This window comes from Enoplosus armatus, chromosome 13 (assembly GCF_043641665.1).
Source record: "Enoplosus armatus isolate fEnoArm2 chromosome 13, fEnoArm2.hap1, whole genome shotgun sequence".
NCBI classification, from domain to species: Eukaryota; Metazoa; Chordata; class Actinopteri; order Centrarchiformes; family Enoplosidae; genus Enoplosus; species Enoplosus armatus.
The window spans coordinates 1,065,335-1,080,685 of record NC_092192.1 but is presented as its reverse complement, the minus strand read 5'-3'; the positions used below and the strand labels follow the sequence as shown (position 1 = coordinate 1,080,685).

Below are 15,351 nucleotides of genomic sequence, written 5' to 3'. Positions count from 1 at the left end.
CTCAAATGCTGGTTTCAGTATTTTTCACTTGTTTGAAGGAAGACCTGCTTTTAAAGATGAATATAAATAATGTGATGAGCTGATCTGTAGCCTCACCGTCGAAACGCTTCTCTTATATCAATGTCTTTGAATGTATCTTCAAACTGACTTCATAGTACATGCAGGACTTTTTTCATTTATCGATCACATTGGAATCAGTGACATCTGGGACTTCAACTAACAATTGTTTTCTTTTTCTATTTTTCAATAAAATGTAAAGTATTCACGTATTCTCACCTCAAGTCAAATCAAGCAAACGAAAATAAGGACTAGAAGCGTCTGATTCCAGATGACCAACGCTGAGAGGTCATCTGGAGACATCAGAGCCGGCCCAGAGGTGACCCAGAGGTGGCCCAGAGGTGACCCAGAGGTGGCCCAGAGGTGGCCCAGAGGTGGCCCAGAGGTGGAAGTCTGGTCCTATCTGGACCTCTCCGGCCTACAGCTGGCTCACAGTTGGTCCTGCTGTAACGTCGATGCTCTATTAACACACATCCTTTCGTCTGAAATGATAAAACACTGTCATTTAAAAAGGGGGCAGCAGAGCAGATCGTCTGTCTGAGTTTGTCACAGTTTAATGATGATTCAGAGAAAATCCTGCAGTTTATCTCATTATTCGTTTTTTTAGCCTCACATGAGTTTACTTTAGTGTGACTGAGCCAATCACCATATCTGCACATTAAAATAACTGAACGAGTGATCAAGAACGATGGTATTATGGAGTCTGATCATCTTGTGTTCAGACTTATGGAGCCTGTTTCAAGTCTTTATTCAAATAAATCAAATAGGATGAAACCTTTATGTTGCCTTGTGGGAAGATTGGGAGCAAGTGCATCTTCTAAAATGTTATGATATGTTGTCAATTCAAAAAACCTCTTACAAACTATATTTATTTTTACACTGTAAAATGTCAGTACATGTCTTGGTCACACTTATTCAATAACCCAATTTAAGGTGAACTATTTAAACATGTTTGACTGAAAATAAATAAATGTTACTCAACATGTCATTTTGTGTTTGCAGTCTTCACAATATAAAACCTAGAAATGCCAAAACCATCAGCGTAACTTGTTGTTGTATCTTGTTTGTGTGGCGTGACACATATTTACACATGACTCACGGTTAATGCCATGAACTACATTAAAGGTTTCTTACCAAAACAACTCTGTTTGCTGAAGTTTGTGGAGACTTTTTATTCATAATTCTACTTTTCAACACTTTATATTATCATTGTTGTTGTTGTTGTTGTTGGGGGGGGGGGGGGGGGTTCATACATAATTTTGTCACACTGTCGCTATACTGCGACTTGATATCTCTTTCAGTAAAGAATGAATGAAAAGGAAAGAGGAGGGAGAGCTGATTTTGTTTTTAATTCATTAAAGAAAATATAAAACACAATGAAACTGTGTCTCCCCAGCTGTTTCTGTTTTGTCCTAATAAGTAGACAACGTCCAGAGATTCACGGTAGAGTTTGACAAACATCAGGAGTTGATCATCAGGAGACTGTTGGAGCTGTAGTCTGGTCTGTCTGCAGCAGGGGGCGCCGCTGCTGCAGCGTTTGCTTGATGTTGTCTGAGTTTATCGTGGTGGAAAAAAACAGATTTGATGACTTGAGCTCAGTTTATTCATCTGTCAGAGGAGATGAGAGAGATGAAAATTAAAAGAGTTCAGCGAAGAAAGAAAACTGAGTCGAAACTGCAGCTCTGACTTTTTCTACTCAGATAGAAATCTGCACTGCAAGAACTAGTGAAATATCTTAGCCCTAATCAATAACACCTTTATGCACACAAATGGTGAAACAAGCTGTTTGACAGTGAACACTTTTGTTGTCCCTCATGTTCTGCACACTGAGGACACAAACTTCCAGATATTCATGAACCTGGTCTTACCATCAACACCGTCGTGGCTGCAGTTTTGTCCTTTTATGATGACTTTGTACTCGGTGACACCACTAAACATCAGTCTGGCGGGTGAAGAAGACGAGCAGTGCACTTTATGAGCGGCAGATGGAGCTAAAGAACGTAAAACTCAGCCTGTCTGCAGGACCAGTCACATTCAGTCATTCAATAACATGTACACTGTGTGTTATTTTGCATTTATTCTGTCTATTTGACACATAAAGCACAAATATCTTCTATGCTGTATGTGTGTTAATTTGTGATGTAATTTATTATGTCACTAAATATTAAAGAGGATCTATCTGCTCGTGTCCAGCTCTCTATCTGTATTCTGGGACTCCACTAGAGCAGCTCTGCATGATCCACAGATCTAATAAGTCCTTCTTCATCTTATTGTGGCCCTTCATGCGGCCCCTCAGTTCACCCTGTCTGACAGCCGTCTGAGCTCCTGTCTCTTCAAGGCCCGCCTCCCTAAAAGCCCCCTTTCTTCTGATTGGCCGGCCAATTTGGCTGTTATAATTATGTCTGCGACACATTTCTTCACGATGGGTAACTCTGACATGGTGGTGTCGGCTGAGCGCTGTACTGACGCTGCCTCTGAGCTCCTGTGGCGTGTTGGTAGAACATCCGTCACATCTGAGAGCGGCTTCATGATGCTGATGTTAACAGGAGTGATGAAGAGCAGCCACAGTGTGTGTAGTCTGTTCACTGTACTTGATGCTCTGAGGACCCCTAACAGGTTAATTTGCCCATGCTGGTGCCGACCTGCCCCCACTCCAGGACTTGTGCTTGTGCACCTCCCTGGTCTAAAAATGGTCTTGGAAAATCATCATACCTCATACCCTGAACCTAGTTCTCAGTTTATTCCCCTTGTAGGCCGTTTAGAGCACTGTACAACAACCAGACACTGAAACAGCTTCTTTCCGTGTCAGGATACTCGACCAATAAACGTGAGTCTAATTCTGATTGTCCAAGACTGGGATAACTCTGTAAACCTCTTTCTAACATGGCATATATGATCCTAATAACGTAAACAGGCTTGAATGTCAGAGTTTTGCATTATAAAACTTTGTTGTGAACAATAAGTCGAACCAGTTAAAGTAAAAACGATGAACTGTTGCATGTTGGGAGCTCAGGGGACTACACTGCCCCCTGATGGTGCACCGGTTTCATCACTATGTGCTCCGGTTGCCACAGCAGCCAGTAATGATGTTAATGTTTCAGAGGTGATCATTAATGAGGTCCACTGTGAGCAGCTTCCTCAGCAAACACTTACAACAGTTTCTGATGGTAATTAGTCCTCCGGGAGCAAAGACGGAGGCCCAGTAATAGATGTTTATCAGAGCTCAGGGGGCAACACTGATCACGGGGGCTAATGAAAGCTCCTGGGATCTACAGGGACTCACTGTCGATGCACGATGAACCTTTGGCTGCTGATTTTCCAACATACTATGTTTTGGTCCAAAGCGAGAAAACTCGACACCGACTGGCCAGATTGAAATCAGCTGTGGATGAAAATGACTAAACAGTTTGGTTGAACCCTGACCTTTCCTTTAATGCCACCATTTGCCATTTGAACATAACACATAAGACAATGACTCCATGACTTTTATCTATCAAACACATTGTGGCCCTTCTGTCCAGGTACTTTTGGCCTGAGGCTGTTTTTACTGGTTTGGCTTAGTTCCAATGAAGGGAAGTCTTAATGCTACTGCATATAACGATATTTTGGACAATAGCGTGCTGACCCTCTCCTGATTCAACAAGATAATGCCCTCTTTAACAAAGAAATGGTCCACAAAGAAATGGGTTTCCCAGTTTGGTATGGGAGGACTGGTCTCAACCCCGTCCAACAGCTTTGGGATGAACTGGAACCCTGACTGCGACTCATGCCAGCCAGGTTGCAAGATCTGGTAAGTCTTTCAAGAAGACAAAGTTCTGGTGTTCAGGTTGAAGTTGAAGATAATAAGATGGACAGAGGGAGCAGAGAGAGAAGAGACAAGGCCGGTCTGCAGGCTGGAGTCTCTTCAGAGAGACAGAGAGCGGCTCCCTGTCCGTCGCCCCCTGAACGCCTCACTGCAGCTTTTAATTCTATTAACCTGCTGGTCACTGAGACACCTGGGAGCTCAGAGGCCTCCAGGACACTCATTACAGCCCAGTGACAACACAGGTACACACACACACACATATTCAAACTTTATTGAAAAAGTCCACTTCATCAGCGCACAGATACACGAGGAAGATGGAAAGTGACACAAACTCATAGTTGCTGCATGTCGTTAGCTAGCGGCTGCTAACGTCTGTACTGTTTCGTCCATTGGCTTTATTGTTTTTTTAGAGTGATCTTTTCACTCTGAATGCACCTTCAGAGTTAGCAGTTAGCAGAGTTAGCAGCGGTGTCTGGTTGACCTCAAAGAGAGACAGGGTCAGTCTGTGCAAAGTATCCAGCCTGACAATTAGACTATGATATGCTGTGTTTCATGTGTTCAAGTGGACGTTTTGACCTGATGGTGGTGGAAGAGGAAAGGTCAGGAAGTCACTGAAATCATGATGATTCATCCTCTGGGGATCATGAACATTCACAGCAAATCCAGCCAGAAGCTGTTGAGTGGCTCCTCTGGTGAAATTGATGGACGGACAGAAGACAGAAGACAGAAGACAGACAGCCAAAATGACCGGCTGACATCATCATCCTTAGAGCAACACAATTCAGTCATGATTCATTAAATAGTGTAATGAAAACTTAAACCACGTCATATTAGTTGCTATGAATGGATGATTGGAAGGAGTGACTGATTCACGTGAGGGTCACTGATGGAACAATCCTCAGTATTTATGATATGCTCACAATCACAGATTTGTTGAGTGGTTGAAACTGTGACATCTTCTACAAAGCGAACTTTCTTTGTGGTTAGTTGATAGTGAGTGATCTCAGCGGAGGAGGAGGAGGAGGAGGAGGAAGAGGGTCCCTGCAGGGCTCCTGTCTCCTCTCGGCTGTAACCACTAATGAACAGACTGTTAAAGTTGCTGCAACAACAAGAAACAAACACACAGTTCATGACGAACTACAACTAGAGTCACCGCCTCCTCCATCCAACCACGTCAGTCCAGACTCAGACAACATCTGCAGTGAAGACTTGAAGGCACTGAATTAAAGTTAACTAAACTAAACTAACTAAATGTAAGTTACGACCATATTGATGATACGTATGTTTGACTCCAGTGAATATACATAGTTGAAGTGATCGATGAAGGATTATCATAGATGTGTGAACAGGAACACTTGTCCTTGATTACTGTGTGAAGATGGATTCTTCCAGAGTGTGAAGCGTCTCTATGAGCTGCAGCTGAAACTCAGCGTCACCGTTAGCTCGGCGCTCCGACGCCTTGTTTACGGTCACGTGACTCAGAATGAGGCAGGAAGTGACAGGCAGGACGGACGAGACGGGGGACAGCCGGACTGTGTCACTGATCGTCACAGTCAACATGTGTGTGACATCTGGAGTCGTCCAATTCATTCTTAAATTATGGATAAAAATTGTCTCGTCGCCTTGTTCAAATTCAGAGGTGCACGTCCACGCGCCATGACGCGATGACGTCATTTAGGGAGAATGGACCCTGTGTTCAGTGTAGCCTGCCTGTTAGCCGTGTCCTTCCACCTCCAGCCCCTGTGCCAACAGGTCCTGGACCAGTCTGTCCTCCCAAAAACATCTACTCAGTGGTGACCAACGCTACGACACATGACTGATAATAAGGCCTACATCAGGGGGAGCAGTAAGGGCACACGATCAGAAGAATATCACAACTAAACATTCACCAACAGCGCTGTTGAGCCTCAAACTGCTGCAACAACCTGCTGAAATGGCTGCATGTGACAGTTTTTCCTTCCTCTCTGTAGGCAGGAATCACCTCCAGCCATTACTACAAAGATTGTGTTTGAACTCAAACTCTCTGTTTTATGACGTAATACCAGGAAGTAATTATTCTAAAGTCACAGCCAAATGTTCAGTCTTAGTATCAGCTTGAGACCTGAGCTGCAGAGGGCGGGTTGATGTTTTGATGGTAGCGTTGACTGTGGGGATGGATCTGCGTTACTGATCAACACAAAGTCAAGTCAATAAAAAAGTGAACACGAACTCCTCGACGAGTCAGAGCATCGTCAAGGCTCCGACGAGGAGGTGGAACAGTCTTCACAAGAACCTTCATAGTCGTGGGGTTAGATAATTACCTTTGGCTCTTGTGTTTGATGAAATATTGAATTGCTCGCGTCACTCTCCTGTTTTACTGCAGGTACCACGGTGTGATCTAGTTCATTTAGTTAAGAATCACTAAGAAAGACTGAACAACTCTACTGGAGTTTATTGTAATGTGGTTATAAATGTGAAATGATTCTCAGCTCCCTGATGCCTGACAGATGACCTGTTGGGAGGGTTTCTGATACACTTGTCTTTTACAGAAACGTGCTGCTTTGGATGGAGAACGTAACGACGGTAACTCCTCTCAGACAGCCCATCGTGTTCGAGCTGGAGGGCTTCTACGTACCACCGGGCTACGGCTCCTTCCTGTTCATCCTGGCTCTGTTTAATTTCATGGTAACGCTGGTGGGGAACGGCGTGGTGGCGAGCGTCATCATCATAGACCAGACCCTCCACAGACCCATGTTCATAATGGTTTGTAACCTGGTGGTCTGCGATCTGCTGGGGGCCACGGCGGTGCTGCCTCGCCTCATGATGCACTTCTTGATGGGGCAGAAGAAGATCGCCTACGCCCCGGCCATCGCCCAGGCCTTCTGTGTGCACATGTACGCCGCCGCAGTGCAGACTATCCTGGGTGCGATGGCTTATGACAGGTATCGATCCCATCAGCACATCAAGAAAATGAGTCACAGGTTGAAGTTGTTCTTCTACTGTCGTGCATTAAGGGAGACTCATATTTTACTGTTTCAAATGTCTCAGTGCACAAGAGAGTCATGTCAGACTAGATGTTTTTGGTGCTGAAATGTTATTAATGGGTTATGAAAGGGTCTTTGCTGCATGTCATCCCACCAGTGCTCTCTTACCAGGTCTCCAGTCAGAGTTTTCTCTACCCTGAGTACCTTGAATGCTCTTAAATATAGGATAGGATAATAGACTCAACTTATGAATAAAAGTATTCATAAAGAATTCCTTAATATTTATTAACCTTTGCACAAAATACATAAAAAGTAGTTCTGATTAAAGTGGGTTTGTATGTGAGTTTGAAGTTTGGGATATTTTTAATTCCTACAGAAACAGATGCTTCGATCCTGTGAAAATACATCTTTAAGTGGTTGAAATGTTTTGACGTCTGTCCCTCTGCAGGTACGTTGCCGTGTGTGAACCTCTCAGGTATCACGCCATCATGACATCGGCTCGGCTGTACTCGCTCTGCGCTCTGGCCTGGTCCGTCGCTCTGCTGTGTATCGCTGTGCTCTTCGCCTTCCACGTGAATGTCCCGCTGTGTGGGACTACCATCCAACACGTCTACTGCAGCAACCGTGCTATCCTGCTCCTGGCCTGCAGTCCCACCCCCATAAGTAACATCTATGGTCAGTGCTTTCATTAAGAAAGAAGTTGCAGACAAACAGTATGTTGTTGAACAAGTAATTACATTCATTTCCTGCACTTTCTCTTTTCTTAACAAAGTTTTTTTTAAATGTTTTTTAGGTCTGTCCATGTCCTGGTTTTTGAGTACAGGCATCTTCCTCATCATCGCTTTTTCCTACTTCAGAATCCTGCATGCTTCTGTAAAAGATGGCAGAGTTGACAGCATCGTGCGCAGTAAAGCCTTCCAGACGTGCGCCTCGCACCTTATTGTGTACGTGCTCTATGAAATAGCTTCAATGGTCATCATAGTGAGTCACAGGATTCCTTCACTCTCCCACAACATCAAGAAGTTCTTCAGCATCTTGTTAATCATTATTCCACCAGCCATCAACCCCATCATCTACGGACTGGTCAGTAAAGAGCTACGAACTAGCATCGTCAAGCATTATAGCATTCAAGTCCGTCACAAGAACTGAGAGGGATTTAATGTCTTTACATCATTTCCAGAATTGTTTTCAAACCATTTCACCTGCTAGTAAAGTTTTCTTTCTGCATAACTCCACCAGAACAACTCTCTTGACCCCCATCAGGTTTCAAGGCACAACATAAATAAAAACTGAAAGGGAATTCAAACTGAAATTGATGAGGAGGCTGAGGAAAGGAAGGTCAGGAGCACTAGAAGAGTAAATATTAAGGACTGTGGATTATCCTGGTTTACGAGGTGGAATTAAATAAAGTTGTTGTTATGTCAATTAAATACGACTGTTTAATATGTAATTGTAACAACAATACATGTCCCTTTACAAGAGAGAGAACTGTTCATTTAGTTGTTCTTTTATCACATATTAGACTGTGTAATTATCAGACAGGTATTTGGGTTGTATTACTATCTAATTGATTACAGGTGGGGAGGGGTGTGATGTAACTTTCTGTAACTGGCCTTTAGCAGAGACTCACATCAGCATTTCAAGCAAAGCACTGCTACTACAAGGTCTTCACATAAGTGACACCTGTTGGTTGTAAGAAGCTTTTTGTCAGAAGGTTTTATGTTTTTTCTCAAATTTTAGTGACTTTAATTTAGAAGAACGTAGTTTCGTAACAGTGTTCCCTGCAGCAGATCCAAGGCCTGCTGGAGGGATTTCACAACCCTTCAATGGGTCAAAGTGTTTGGGCTGCTCTGTTTGCCCCGTTCTCACCACGAGTCTAACCAGGATGAGGTACGAACTTCCAGTAACATAAGATTAGTTGAATATTCATGGTCGCTGGAAGATGAATCCTTATGGTTTTGGTGACACCCTGACTTTTCTGCTTATGCATGGACACAGAAATACCAATACGTGGTGAACAGGGATTAACATTATTACATTTGGTTACACAGTAGTGTTACGTTACATGCCGATTATCACAGAGACCCGAGTATTAAGGGCCACTCAATGGCAGTGTGGTTACATGGTACACAGGGCGTGAAACACTAACTGAACTATTCCTACAGGAAACAGACACTGAGTATTGTATAGTAGACAACATATTGATTAGATAATTAAATCATATGAATTAAGACAATCACAGACTTAGTTGACTCAAGAATGCACTTTATGACCAGGTCTGGTCATCATCTCCTCTCAAACCCAACCAGGGTGAAAGAGAGGGCAGCAGTGTGTGGTCAAAGACATGACCAAGGTTTTTAGACTTCAACATGGTAACTAACTCATTTTTCATGCTACAAACAACAGAGTCATAAAAACAGGCTAAATTTGTACATTATATGGAGTCAATTCTTGATTAAACAACATTGGAATTTTAAACTTTAAGGGAGTCGGAGGGTCGCAGTACCAGGCCTGGGAGGTATCAGGGTGACAATTTTACTGTAGTCTACTGAAGTCAGTTTGTAGTTCCCAGGAAGCCTCAGAAAAAGGTTTATTCAAACTCAGAGGAATTTCTCAGGGCCATTAATAGTTCCTCCCCTGTGGCCTTCTTAAACCACTCACCTCCTGGCTGGTTGTCTTACTGGGATAAAAAATAAAAATAAGACAGCAGAGATATCCTTACTACAGCACCACTGGTTGTCTACCATGAAGCAGACACCTCCTTCCTCCCAGATTGTATTGTCTGAGAGAGCCCCCTCAGGAACAAGGGCCAAGACGAGCCAAGTGTATACAGCTTGTTGATATTTGCAATGGATGACCATAATGATTTCTTGATTTTGCATCACAAATGATCTGAGGTTATGATCATTTATTCCCCTAAAGATAAAATCAAGTCTATAAAACATTGCAACAGAAGAGCTCTTCATAGTATATGGGTGAGAATGGTATCCTGCAAACCTTTTTCAAATGCTAGAGGCCTTAACTTTAAGCTTGAGGCTGGATAATCCAGACTGGTCAAAAAGATGAGTGAGAAGCTTTGGTGGAAACAGGGTGACACAAACTAAACTTTCTATATTGTAGCTTGTTGACAGTTGCGATGGCCAGCATAATAATTTCTCATTGTTGCATGACACATTATGTGACGCAATAATATTTGGTTCCCCTAAAGATCAAATCAAGTCTATAAAACATCTTAACAGAGGAGCTCTTCATCGGAGCTGGATATTACCAGCAATGAGCGGGAAGACACAAGACAGAGAAGCCAAGAGATTGAAACCGAAGACACTCAAAGTAGGTATTACTGATCTACAAGTCTCCTCACAACCCTCATACTTTATTTACACAAAATATACACTTCTGGGATATATACAGTAATACCCATATCTGTCAAAGCTGCAGGTTTCTGTTGTGGTTAGTTGTACACTAGACTAGTACTGGGACATAACATGATCTCTGATACCGAGGGTACCAGGGTATTACTGGTGACATTAACTTCATTGTTTTGTTCTTTCAGGTTGATGGAAAACTACACCTACAACAGCTTCACACTCCAGCTGGAGGGGTTAAACGTTCCAAAGGATTCTAAATACCCTGTGTTTCTTTTTCTCTTCTTCTCCTACCTCTTTATAATGGTTGTGAATGTGGGCATCGTTGTTCTGATTTTCATGGACAAAAACCTTCACCAGCCCATGTACCTCCTTTTCTGCAATCTGCCCTTTAACGACATCCTTGGAAACTCCATCATGGTGCCCCGTCTGCTTATAGACATGTTGCTGCCCCCCTCTGAGCGCCTCATCAGTTATTATGAGTGTGTGGTCCAAGCTTTCACCACACACATGTTCGGCACCACCACTCACACTGTGCTCATGATCATGGCCTTCGACAGATATGTGGCCATCTGCAATCCCCTGCGCTATGCTGCCATAATGACCAACAGGATGGTGATCAAGCTGACAGTTTCTGCCTGGGGAGTGGCCTTCGTTCTGGTTGGGATTCTGCTCGGTCTGACCGTCCGGCTGAACCGATGCAGGACTCTGATAGAAAGCCCTTACTGTGACAATGCTGGGCTGTTTAAGCTCTCCTGTGAGAGTGTGTTCATTAATAATGTGTATGGCCTCACGTTCACTGTGGTCCTGTTCACAGCTTCTATAGGCAGCATGGTTCTCACCTACACTAAGATTACAGTAGTCTGTCTGACCAGTAGCAACAAGTCTCTGAACAGTAAAGCCTTGAAGACCTGCAGCACTCACCTGGTTGTGTATCTGATCATGGCGTTCAATGGAGTTTCAAACATTGCTCTTCATCGTTTCCCTCAGTACTCAGACTACAGAAAACTCTGTTGCATTTTGTTTCATATCGTCCCCGGAAGCCTCAACCCCATTATTTATGGTGTTCAGTCAAAAGAGATAAAGAAGTTCTTGTCAAAGATTTTTGAGTCGAAAAAAGTCTTGCCATCATTATGAGTTTCTTTTTGTAAACCTATCAACACAACATATAAACTAAGAACTAAGGGTTCTCTACTGTATTCTTGTGTTGTCCTTTGTCATTAAGCACTAATTATGGTCACTTTTTACATCACAGCTCAGTAATAGCAAGGTAACAAGGGTTATGTGGAAAATACAGATCCGAGGATCTTGTCATATATTAACAATAAAAAGGCATTTGTACTAATACATTTAACCCCAATTCATCTATGTGGTTATTGAGTATATTAGTATTAATGGGGTAAGAATGTGATGGTAATGATGGGTAAAAACATCAAGGTAATAATGGGACTGATCTCAGCAATAACATACATAGCTAGAGTAATTCCTGGAAACACAGAGGGAAGGGGCAATAGTACTCTAAAATAACCCCAAAGGCCAGTGTCATTCCCTGGAAACATAGTGGTTCAACAGTTTTGTGTAATAACCAAAAATCAGGGCTATAAAATGCAACTTCATCTGCTCCTGCTTCTTCGTGATTACTTTAAACTAAACACCAATGGCTATAAGCTGGATACACAAAAGTTTTAAAGTAATGACCAAAGCACCTGTTTGCTTTAATTCCTCTATGGCAGAGTTCCTCAACTCGGTCAACTTGGTTCCTAGTAACTGAGACCCAAAAGGGTTCTGGATTGCATTTGAGAAATTGTGGTTGAAAGAATTACATACACCACCAAGAGAACATAACGAAATGGTTCATCTTTCATTTTCACTCTTTCAAAGTATTTCTTAAACAGTAAAAATCAAAGACTGTCCTGACATCTGCGTAAATAGACAAAAATTGTAAAAAAAAAAATTGGATTAATTTAAATACTGGTCAAGAAGCATATTAAAAAGCTGGGTAACACAGCAAATTTTAGACATTAGGCATCAAATACCTATTTAAATGCAATGATTCTTTCACACTTTTCATACTTTATGACAAGTTGGTCTCAAGCAGGTAAAACAGCCTATCCATCCCCCCACATAACAAATCCCAATTCCAGCCTTGGTTATAGCTAACATGTTAGCAAACAATCATCTGGTTACACATAAAGAAGACACACAGCTACATTAGCATCATTCATTTCACTAGCAAGGACCACAGCATCCAAAAGATGTGTTTAACGATTTATTAGTAAAAACTGACTGGTGTGCGAGGCTTGAAACTCGCTTGTAGTTCTTCCGCTTGCTGTCTGCGTTGTGGGGAGGCTTTGGTAGGGAATCGGCCATAACACCCTGACATGACGGACCCCCACAACCTCCAGTTACTTAAAACAAGATAGAGCTAGTCTGAAATCTTCAAGATCTGAACGTAATGGCCGTAGGCAATAAAACAGGTCATGGTGACGAGATTGAACAACGGGAAGGTTATGTAGCACTGGTCTTTAGAGTAGCAGAAACTCTTCTAAGCTGACCACTGATGAGAAACTGGATAGAGAGTCAGTTATGGCATTGGAATAACCAGGAACATGAGCTGTCTGGAGAACATATCGGTGAGTATCAGGGTGCCAGATGAGGGGCTTTGGAGCGACCTTTGTTGATTATGTTTTCGACCACGAGGTTGTGTGAGTATACATGGATGAACTTGAAGGACCATTCACAGCCCCACAGAATGGCTGCGGCTATTATAGGCTAGATTTCAAATAGAGCCGAGGAAGTGACCTGGCATTCATTTGCGAGTTCCAGGGGCCATTCTGCTGCCAACCATCTTCCATTGTAGAAAGCCCCAAAACCGGCAGAAGGAGCGACATCGGTGTACGGACGGATGTTGTGTGGGTGAGTCAGTTGAAAGTGATCCTGTTCCAGTTGTCGAGAAGGTTCAGCCAAAGACGGAGTTCGGAACAGCTTGGACAGCTCTCGGGGAAATCTACGCAGGGTGAAGTTGAGGTGGCCTGGGTCGGACAGAAGTTGGTGGAGGAAATTGGAAATCAGAGTGCTGATTCGGTGGGCTTTTCGATTGGGAGTGAAGCCTGAAACAGATTGTGTCAGGAGTGTCTGTTTTGTCTGTCTGTTCAGTTAACTGGAAACAGGGTGACACAAACTTGACTCTTTCTTGTCTCAGAGCTAAATGTTCTATATTGCAGCTTGTTGACAGTTGCGATGGCCAGCATAATAATTTCTCATTGTTGCATGACACATTATGTGACGCAATAATATTTGGTTCCCCTAAAGATCAAATCAAGTCTATAAACCATCGTAACAGAGGAGCTCTTCATTGGAGCTGGATATTACCAGCAATGAGCGGGAAGACACAAGACAGAGAAGCCAAGAGATTGAAACCGAAGACACTCAAAGTAGGTATTACTGATCTACTCACAACCCTCATACTTTATTTACACAGCTTCTGATGAAAGTCAAAACACATGTGTAAGGCATCTCTTCTTTAGCTCTGTGTTACTACTTGTGAACTTGTGATTAACTGCCTGAACTTTACATGAACTTCCCCGTTGGGAAATTCAGAATTTCAAATAAACAAACAAAACATCATACATAAACTATACAAAAACATACACCGTACACATACAGTAATACCCATATCTGTCAAAGCTGCAGGTTTCTGTTGTGGTTAGTTGTACACTAGACTAGTACTGGGACATAACATGATCTCTGATACCGAGGGTACCAGGGTATTACTGGTGACATTAACTTCAATGTTTTGTTCTTTCAGGTTGATGGAAAACTACACCTACAACAGCTTCACACTCCAGCTGGAGGGGCTAAACGTTCCAAAGGATTCTACGTACCCTGTGTTTCTTTTTCTCTTTTTCTCCTACCTCTTTGTAATGGTTGTGAATGTGGGCATTGCTGTTCTGGTTTTCATGGACAAAAACCTTCACCAGCCCATGTATCTCCTTTTTTGGAACCTGTCAATCAATGACATCCTTGGAAACTCCATCATGGTGCCCCGTCTGCTTATAGACATGTTGCTGCCCCCCTCTGAGCGCCTCATCAGTTATTATGAGTGTGTGGTCCAAGCTTTCACCACACACATGTTCAGCACCACTTCCCACACTGTGCTCATGATCATGGGCTTCGACAGATATGTGGCCATCTGCAATCCCCTGCGCTATGCTGCCATAATGACCAACAGGATGGTGATCAAGCTGACATTTTCTGCCTGGGGAGTGGCCTTCGTTCTGGTTGGGATTCTGCTCGGTCTGACCGTCCGGCTGAACCGATGCAGGACTCTGATAGAAAGCTCTTACTGTGACAATGCTGGGCTGTTTAAGCTCTCCTGTGAGAGTGTGTTCATTAATAATGTGTATGGCCTCACGTTCACTGTGGTCCTGTTCACAGCTTCTATAGGCAGCATGGTTCTCACCTACACTAAGATTACAGTAGTCTGTCTGACCAGTAACAACAAGTCTCTGAACAGTAAAGCCATGAAGACCTGCAGCACTCACCTGGTTGTGTATCTGATTCTGTTGTTCGGTGGAATGTCTATCATTACTCTGCATCGCTTCCCTCAGTACTCAGAATACAGGAAACTTGCTGCTATTCTGTTTCATATCATTCCTGGTAGCCTCAACCCCATTATTTATGGCATGCAGTCCAAAGAGATACAGAAATTCTTGTTAAAGTTGTTTGAGTACAAGAAGATTTTGCCATCATGATAAAGATGATTTCTAAGGTTTATTTGTACATTTATCAACACAAATAACATTAAATGTTAATCAAGATATCATATACTTACGATGTAAATAAATATTTCTATCAAAATATGAGATGCTGTAAAGGATTCTTTGACATCCACAGACATTTACGGATGCAGAAATCTGAAGTTCTACATACAGTTAATACAGATTATTTAGAACAGAGCACAATCACAAATCCCATTATAAAACATGGCATATTGGCTTTGTAGATGTGAACAGCTTTGTTGCTAAAAATTGAGAAAAGTGTCAATTATCCATTTATATTTTTTATCTGCTTAAACATAAGCTTTTAAATTACATATATCAAGCCAGTGTGAATGTTTCGACTTTAGAAAAGACTTTAGATACTGGACCCTCCAGAAAAG

General features: G+C 42.6%; 3 protein-coding genes across 3 annotated transcripts; all 3 read left to right on the top strand.

Moving 5' to 3' along the window:
• The first annotated feature begins 328 nt into the window (after window positions 1-328).
• On the top strand, window positions 329-7,974 carry LOC139295407 (olfactory receptor 2K2-like). The gene is made up of 5 exons (XM_070917601.1): window positions 329-491; window positions 5,241-5,388; window positions 6,364-6,783; window positions 7,274-7,500; window positions 7,619-7,974. Exons 1-5 carry the CDS (start codon window positions 329-331, stop codon window positions 7,972-7,974), a joined length of 1,314 nt encoding a protein of 437 aa, XP_070773702.1.
• Window positions 7,975-10,379: 2,405 nt separating this feature from the next.
• Window positions 10,380-11,327, top strand: LOC139294970 (olfactory receptor 8G17-like). The gene has a single exon (XM_070916997.1). The coding sequence runs from the start codon at window positions 10,383-10,385 to the stop codon at window positions 11,325-11,327; it is 945 nt and encodes a 314-aa protein (XP_070773098.1). The 5' UTR covers window positions 10,380-10,382.
• Window positions 11,328-13,999: 2,672 nt separating this feature from the next.
• LOC139294965 (olfactory receptor 52N5-like) lies at window positions 14,000-14,944 on the top strand. The gene has a single exon (XM_070916991.1). It carries the CDS (start codon window positions 14,003-14,005, stop codon window positions 14,942-14,944), a length of 942 nt encoding a protein of 313 aa, XP_070773092.1. The 5' UTR covers window positions 14,000-14,002.
• Window positions 14,945-15,351: the final 407 nt, after the last annotated feature.